This window comes from Rhodamnia argentea, chromosome 8 (assembly GCF_020921035.1).
Source record: "Rhodamnia argentea isolate NSW1041297 chromosome 8, ASM2092103v1, whole genome shotgun sequence".
NCBI classification, from domain to species: domain Eukaryota; kingdom Viridiplantae; phylum Streptophyta; class Magnoliopsida; order Myrtales; family Myrtaceae; genus Rhodamnia; species Rhodamnia argentea.
The window spans coordinates 27,734,056-27,742,946 of NC_063157.1; the positions used below are offsets into that span (position 1 = coordinate 27,734,056).

General features: G+C 37.7%; 1 protein-coding gene across 8 annotated transcripts; it reads left to right on the plus strand.

The window, feature by feature from the left end:
* Nucleotides 1-984: 984 nt before the first annotated feature.
* Nucleotides 985-6,984, plus strand: LOC115738291 (guanylyl cyclase 1). 8 transcript variants are annotated; one of them, XM_048284200.1, is made up of 11 exons: nt 1,083-1,223; nt 1,936-2,009; nt 2,120-2,239; nt 2,317-2,456; nt 2,543-2,654; nt 3,361-3,435; nt 3,569-3,657; nt 3,910-3,971; nt 4,450-4,522; nt 5,272-5,385; nt 6,644-6,984. In XM_048284200.1, exons 4-11 carry the CDS (start codon nt 2,386-2,388, stop codon nt 6,732-6,734), a joined length of 687 nt encoding a protein of 228 aa, XP_048140157.1. In that variant the 5' UTR covers nt 1,083-1,223; nt 1,936-2,009; nt 2,120-2,239; nt 2,317-2,385; the 3' UTR covers nt 6,735-6,984. The 8 variants fall into 8 exon arrangements, with proteins under 8 accessions (XP_048140150.1, XP_048140154.1, XP_048140157.1 ...); XM_048284198.1 differs by having other exon boundaries at nt 2,332-2,456; XM_048284199.1 differs by lacking the exon at nt 1,083-1,223 and adding an exon at nt 1,286-1,473 and having other exon boundaries at nt 2,332-2,456.
* The last annotated feature ends 1,907 nt before the right edge of the window (nt 6,985-8,891 follow it).

An 8,891-nucleotide genomic window follows, 5' to 3' on the forward strand; every position in this document is an offset into this window, starting at 1 on the left:
AATGGCCCAAAATAGACCTTATTTCAAACAAAGGCTTGAAGTGCTCTCTTTATTTCAAAGAAGGGCCCGACTCAAGGGTATTTTCGTCTCTTACTCTTTGTTGCAATTTTTTCTTTTTTCTTTTTCTTTTTCTTTTTCCTCTCTCCTCCCATCTCCTCACCTCCCCGGCCCATCGCCGGCCTCGAGCGACGGCCGCCCTTGTCGACGTCTAGCGAGCAACCTCGCCCTCGCTTGGGTAAGGGAAGCCCTGGGCCGGTGCCTATTCCATTTTTGCTTCATGTGTTTTTCCCTCAAATGGTCACTCCTGAACTTTTCCCTCATTGAGCTACAAACCTCAATTGTACTACATAGCCTGACTGGTGAGAGTCTCTCCAATATGCAGTCCAAGGTTTGTTCACCAATAGGGAAAACTTCTCCCCAGGAAAGTCTTGAACTTGCAAGACTTGAGATGCATCGATCGTCATCTCACTGATTGACTATGGCGCGCATGGCAACACTTCTACTCTAAACATCTACTTCTGATCATAAGTTGATTTTTCTACTTCTATTTTTTAGCAGAAGTTAATTTTTCTATTTCTGGAGAGAAGTAATTTTTTTTTATTTTTTCAAGTGGTTCCAAAACTACTTTTGAAGTAAAAAAAAAATTCTAGAGGTAGAAAAATAAAGTTACGTAATCATACGGATTTTTGCTTTGAAAGTTACGTTAGAAAACGGATTTTTACTCCAGCAGTATTGTCACGTGCACCCTAAACTGATGACTATGGCATCCCCTCTCATTCAAATTTTAGAGATAGTTTAGTAAATTCCGATGCTATTCCTCCCTTATTGTATCTCATTCCTGAAATTAAATAGTCTGACATGTATTCTATCGCTTAAATCAAACAGGGAAATAATTATTACAGCTTTATTACGTCACCGCATGATAGATGTTGCGTTACGGTCGGGTGGGTGCGTTTGACTTTCTGATATAAAACGACAGCGCGTCACTGATTCCAGCAGGTACTCGTGGCTCGGCCTGGATGGATGGATGGCTCCTAAGGGACAATAATAACGACAGAGGGAAGACCGGGCCTCTTCTTCATCCTCCTCCTCCTGTTGACGAATCGAAATTTCGTTTCCGTGCAACCGAAGAATCGGTACAGAGATCGAACAGACGGATGCGAATAAGATCTTGTCGCTCTTCGATGCGAACCCCGCAGAGCAGTTCCAGCGATTCTCCGCCGGTATCCTCTCTCTCTCTCTCTCTCTCTCTCTCTCTCTCTCTCGCGCGCGCGCGCTCGTTCTCTCGTTCATCTGCAATTATTGTTACGGTCGTAGCATATCTTTCTGTTTTGCTGTCTGGCGTGTGCGCCCGAGAATTAGTTGGCTGCGACGCGTGTTGTTCGCTGTGGAGCTTCCTGATTCTGAATCGGGTGTTGTGTCAAGCGTTCTGCGTTTCCATTGGATGATTTAGCTCGCCGATTGATCCCCCGTGTAAGATGCTGCGGTTATAGCTTGGGCTTTGATGTGAATGCAGATTCTAGTTGACTTCATGTATGTGTATAGGCAAGGTATTTATTATTATTGTTATTATTTTATTTTTATTTTTTTGTACTTTGAGAACGTAACAGCGCCTTAGCTGATAAGAGGGAGTCCTTGGTTTCATGATATGCTAGCCGCTAAATTATGGGGATCGTACACCTTAAACCGATGTAATTTCATTAATACTATGATGGGAGTTATTATAAGTTCTTGGTTAGTTGCATCGTCTTGTAACCACACACTTTTGCCCATGGCAACTTGCCAGCACTCTGTGCTCGCTTATGTCAAAAATGCCTTCTTGTAGAAGTCATCTGGTGATATGCTCTGCAAGCTACCTTCCAAGTTCTGTTTATCTTCAGACATCATTGTAACTTCAATTTTTTAAATTTGATTTCTCCTTTCTACCTGTGACAGAGTTTCTGTGTACAAGCCATGACGTCATCATGACAACCATTAGATGGAGACAAATGTTGCTTGCAGACGGCTAAGTCAGTTAGTCATTTCTGGGATTGCACTCATGGATGAGTTTTAGTGCTTTCAGTGAATTCGATAATCCATCTGGTCATTTATGTGGCCTTTATATCTTCTACTAAACAAGATTCTCAAGGCAGAAGAGGACGAGGATAGCGTAGAAGTTCAAAAATCGGTTGAGGGACACCCGAGTTCGGTTGATGATGGGTGCTATAAGGAAGCGTTGCCTCGAGCACAATTTATTGAAGTTAGTGTCTGGTTCTGATCAATGATCTGCACTGTTTGTTTTCCTGAAGCCAAATCCATAGATTTATTCCTTCGTAGTAAAACATATTACAGGTGCCACATGTAAATCAGCTTTCTTCATGGGATTGTGGGCTTGCTTGTATATCGATGGTTTTGAGAACTATTGGCATCAAAACTTGCAGTGTTGACACATTAGCTGACCTGTGCTGTACAAACAGGTATCCCCCAGTGGTCTGGTTTTTCACATCATTCCTGATGTGTTGTGATATATTTTGAACAAATTCTATTGTTCTCACTTTTACAGCATATGGACAGTTGATCTGGCGTACCTATTGCAGAAGTTCTCTGTTAAGTTTTCCTACTACACTGTGACATTAGGTGCAAATCCAGGTTACTCAGATGAATTTTATTACAAGGTAATCATTATTTTTGAATATCAACATTTCCATACGTTAGTATAACTTGCGAGTTGTTAAAATGATGTTTTTAGTTTATTGTGAGATATTGTACTTAGTAAAATTTTGTTCTGTTGTTATATTGCTATTGATCATGTTTCACTTTTAATAGTATGGCAATAAAATAAAGATCACAGGATGTGTTCAGTATCGTGCTGTGTTATGAGAAATATTGAACCAAAAGCTATGTTTAAACAGGAATGATCTATCGACCGGAAAAAAAAAAAAATAGGAATGATCTGCTCTTGAGGATCCTTCTGACATGGGTGCTTTTGCGCCATTGTGCTCTGTCCTATGCCATATCCTCCTTAATATCAAAGGATTTGTTCAGTATTGTGCTGTGTTCTGAGAAATATTGAACCAGAACCTATGTTTAAACTGGAATGATCTGCTCTCAAGGATTCTTCTGATATTTGTTGTTGTAGTTTATCTTTTGCCCGTAATGCCTAGGAGCCCTTTCTGGCCTTGTTTTTCTCATTCGTGTAAATTTGAATTCGATACATTTTGTGATAATTACATGTATCAATTTTAAAAGGAGATCAAAAACTTGTAGTATAGTATTAATAGTCAGGTTCTTTAGTTATTTGTCTTATGAATATGATCGTCTTGATATGATTTCCCAATGGTAGTTCTTAACTGCTTCACCTTTTACTCTATTTATTTGTAGGAGCAATTGCCCACAGATGTAGTTCGAGTGAATAAACTCTTTCACGAAGCTATAGAAGCAGGAATATCTATACAGGTAAACTCAGTTACTGCAAGATTGATTGCAGACTTATTGCAACAATTTATGTTTGTATCATCTATCACTTGCTTGAATATCACTAGGATCTTACCTTTCTTGAGCTAAGTTGACGACCCCTCTCTTTTAACAGTGCAGATCAATCAATGAAGAACAGATTTCACTGTTAATTTTGTCTGGAAAATATGTTGCAATTGCATTGGTTGACCAGCATAAATTGAGGTAGATCACTGTAAAATCTCTGCCTTTTGAGTCTATCGCCATTTATAGCTTTCCTTTCATCTCTGTCTTCTCACTATGAATAGCTCATTTGAACATGCCGTCACTTGATAGGCATCCTGAATTGTGCTTGCCCAGAAAATAACACGCTTCTCCACTCATGCTTCTTTGTTTGCTTATTAACTTCTTTTTCCAGACAATCTTTTTGTCTGAGATTTGGAGATTAATGTGCTTGTTCCAAATTATTTCCTGCAGTAGATCGTGGCTAGATGGTATTTGTGCTTCTGGCTTGGGGGACAGCGAGTCTGGCTATACAGGTAACTTTAGCACTTTCGTTGCTCAGGCATGACTATTTTACAGAATTTGCAAAGATGACAATTGTTAGGAGCACTTTGTTGCTGATTATATATATGTATTTCCTTCTTGGAGAGTATATGTGAGAACTACTTGCTGAAAGAATGGAGCTCTTATTTCGGTCAGTTAGTTCATGCGTTTGTGTTTTTATTAGATCAGGCTCATCATATGTTAGTTTGAATATAGTAATGGGGAAACAGAAACTGTTGAAGTCAATTGTTGAGCTGCTTTTAGTATTCATAGTGTCGATTTCACATAGAAGAAGAGTACTTTAGCCATTGCTGGACTAGTTGTCAAGGTGGAAAACTTCTCACTTCCATAATCTTATTTCTGTATATAATTTATTGGTTCCTCCTCACTTGAATATGTTACTCATTACGAACCAATTATGAATTGCAAATATGGCGCATATCAATTTATGGGTCTCATGTCTCACTTTAGGTCACTACATTGTGATATGCGGCTATGATGCGGACAAAGATGAGTTCGAGATAAGAGATCCTGCCAGTTCTAGGTATCTCTTTGATTCTTCAGCTCTCCAGTTTCTTCCTAATGGAAAGAGACTCATGCCATGTCTTGGAGATTAGCTACTACTTTTTTTCTATATGATTAGTTCATCAAGTGACGCGATTGGAATGCATTTTCTGGAAACCAGCGATAACTCTTTAGTTTGGACTCCATCACCTACAAATGAGCAATCTCTTGGAAAAAGAAATGGTAGCATGTAAAATCTAGATTAACTTCTAGGGCACACTATGTGGATGTTATTGCTAACGAATATTTGATTGAAGTTCACAGATAACCTCCTAAACAGAAAGTTATTTGCTAGGAGCTTCTATGATATCCTTGTGCGCATCTGTGCAGTCATGTGCCTGTGACATATGCGTTGATGTATCTTGTGTGCATCGATGCACTCATGTACCCGTGACATATGCTCTGATGTGTCGTGTGTATCCTTGTATACATGACTTTGTTGAGTATTTGACCTAAAAGGCCATATTTGTGATGTGCAACATAAAGGATGCTCCTGTTAGTAAAAAGGGTTAAAATCTATGATGACCTCATCGATGAGATTCTTTGCCTCGGAAGATAACAGTATAGCACGTCTGCCTATAATGTTTGCTTGAATTGATCTTGAGATTATATTTACTGAGATTTGGGATGTTCTTGTTTTTGGGAACTTCTTTCTTCAACAAGTGGATTTGGTTATTACACTTATGTGTATTACTGTGTTAGGGAGAATAAATTTGGTTAACTTTGCAGGAAGCAAGAAAAAGTCACATCAAGCTGCTTAGGGGAAGCCCGCAAATCATTCGGCACAGATGAGGATATTCTTTTGGTAACCAATCAATTTTGTTGCGCATTTTTACATTTTGAGTATGTCAGCTATGAAATAGATTATCGATCGAGCTTGGAAATTTAACATTCTCGGTATGTTGTTCATGTGATATTATTAGTAGCTATGCTATCAGTTGTCAGATATTCATAGTTATAGAAAATTTATTTTAGGAACTTGGCTTGGATTCTGTCAACCTCACCAGCTATACCCGGTCACTATCCTCAAGTTAAGTTGTTCTAAGTACATATCATAGTCTCACCATACCAGTTCCTCCTTCCCTAGATACCTGGCTTGTTTAAATGGCTTTACCTCGTGAATAAGTGGAAATAATGAGTGGAGTCAGAGGATACATATGGTGATACAATCGGCAGGACAAAGAATAGCATTTCTATCGTGAAACTCAAAAGCATTGGAACAATGAACGAGTTTATGCTTAAACTTGGGAGTTGGAAAGTGAAAGGACATGACTTTTGGCAGTCTAGGCTATGGGTATTTGCAGTAGGTCGTTGGATAGCATAGGTGACTGAATTCCATTATATGATTCAGGAAGGTTAATCTGATCGCAGACCTGGTCAAGTTAACTACTTAAAACTAACACAACTTTCTCAAATATAATTAAACACTTCTCAAAGCTCTAAGCGTACTTGGAGTTTCTGCCAGTCTCGGCCTAGCATTACAAATTAAATGATTAAATCAGCAATGTCTTTAAATTACTATGTTGAAACTTTTACTTGAGCCGATACGCGCACACACACACACACACACACATTCATACGCAAATTCCTAACAAGCTGAGGGAGTGCTAATGATTTGATTGGACCGGAATGGATGTCCGTTCAACTACCTTTTCGCTTGTGCTTTCTCCTTTTTCTGGTGTTGAGACCAGTTTCACCCACAATACTCAGCATTAAGTTCTAATGTTTTGTGTTTGGCATTCAGTTTGAAAATTGGTTTGACTTTCATTTTGTATTGTGATTATTTATTTAGTGAAGTATTTTAGCAATTGAGTTGTGTGCCGTGAGCTTTTGGCTAATGGCCACATTGAATTACAAATTGACAAACCATTGTCCCAGATAAATTTTTTCCTCCTTCTAAAGGAGCACTTCTGGTACTTCATGAGTACTGAAGTTATCTACATCAGATTCCCACAACAATTTTTGCTGGATGTTGCACCTTTTGTCCAATTCTGAAAGTGTCTTTGATGGCTTCATGGTCAAGGCGATTATTAGTTTTTCCTATTATGGGAAAACTATTGAATTCCTCATCAGAGCCCCTTAATTTTGATCTTACATGCAGATATGCTTGGAATAGAGCAAGAAGTGCAATAGCTCTACAGAAAAACTACATTCTGCTCATTACAATGGCGGTCCTTGATACTGGAGTATGAGGAATGCGATCAGGTGCACCAGCTATGGTAAACCTGATTGTTGATAATGAGTATTATAGTGGAATTACATGTACAGAAATAACTCCCTGGTTCACATGCACATTATTACATGCATTCATTTGTATATGCATATTCATTTGCTGCTTGTACATTGTTGTGTATATCCCCTTACTTTTCACATTTACTTTACTCTGTGATCCTGAGTACTTTTTAATGGACAAAATTGGGGAAAGAAAACTTTGGAACTGAAGATGTGTCTGTTCGGTGTTCCATCATGCAGCCATTAGGCGCAGAGCAGTTTGGACTTCCCGAATGGTGCATCATGTTGATTTTGCGATCCTGCTAAATATAGAAGTTGGTTTTTCTTTTTTTCAGTCGAAAATATAAAAGTTGGTTCAACGGTTCAAAATGTGGTCTTGCAAAGGGAAGAGAGTAGTGTCACGGGCCGATGTTCAGTAGCGAGATCACGTGGCGATTTAAGCTACTTTGGATTGTTGAGTCGCTAAGCCAGTCTAGGCTACTTTGGATTGATGAGTCGCCCAAGTCAAGCCTTCCCAAGGATTGATCGCTCACTAGCCTACTCAGATCGTAGAGAGAAAGTAGAAAGAGAAGTTTTGGGAGAGAATGTACTATTATTGCAATTGTTGGGTGATTACAAGTGAGAGAAATGAGAGGAGAGTTCCCCTATACAAGAAGCCTCTCAATGACTACGGTTGATTGCCTCAATCAAATGGTGGAGATTCCACTTCCCTATCTATTCATGAGAGTTTACATCCCTACTCACGTTCCAAGGAACAATTTAGAATATTGTATATTTACCTTATCGCCATCTCTAGGAATAGTCAAGAGACTCAAGAAAATCGAAAGGCCGAGATACTTAAGTCTTATTGCTTATTCGGGCTATGTTGTTGGTTGGTTGGGTCACAATGTCTCTTCCGTCTGTGACAGTAGCATGAATGTTGGTACTCTGCAGTGATTCTCATCTTAATCTGTATTAATGCGGGTGTTTCGTGGAGGCCCGTAAGTCAAATTCGCCAATTGAATCGGATCCTCTAAATTCACTCTCCTATAGTTGGGTAAAGTCATTCTCTTACGATTTATTTGGACATATCATCAATAAGGAAATCCGACTGACTCATATCGAATATAATGTATATATGTATATAACTTAGGCTTCCACAATTAGTTATATTTCCTGCTATTTCCAATTCCACAATACTAGAGTAGTGATGATCAAATGGGTTTCATACTCTGTTTGTTTCGTGAAAATTGAATTATTTCAAAAGTATTTTTCTAAAAATGACCGCTTCTATCTCTTGTAAAATGAATAAACAAAATATTTTTATTGATCACATTTATTTATTGATTAATTATTTTAAGTGATTAATTTTTAGAAAAATATTTTTTAAATTATTTATTTTTTTCGAAATAAACGGAGTCTGGCCCAAGTAACCACATAATACTCGAGCTTCCGAACATCTTTTGTAGTGGAATATGAGATCTTCGGCAGCTGCAGCATTTGTCACCATTTGATACATCTAATCACTAGAAACTGAAAGAGAATGAATAAAAACCATTTATCCATATCTTATAAAGGTAAAACTAACAGCGCCTCTATAAAACATGATTCAATATTGTCAGATACTTCAATAAATGTATAGTATTTAAAAAAAAAAAGACATTTAAAAAGTTTGCTTCATAAAAATAATTAAGGTTAATATCATCAAAAATTTTAAATTGATACACAAGTGACAAATTTGCTTAAAACTAGTTTTTGACCACAAAAAGCCCTAAATAGACACACTTGCGATAAATTTATCCACACTAATTTTTCGACTACCAAAAGTTATAAATTGGTATAGCATCCTTCCTTAGTTTTTGTTAAATTAGGTTAATACCATGAAGAATTCATCTTGACAAACGGAGGGTAAAACACCAAATTGGTATACCGGTTAACTATTACATGTCATCTAACTCAACCATTTGACGATAAAACTAACGTGCATAAGTTTATCATATGTGTATCAATTTAAGATTAATTTATAATTAATCTATTGTAAATGTCTCATATTAACATATTTCATGATATTAATTCATAACAAATTTAGCTTGTTTTGTTTTTCGGTCCATGTGGAGATGAAATCGAGAATTTTCCTT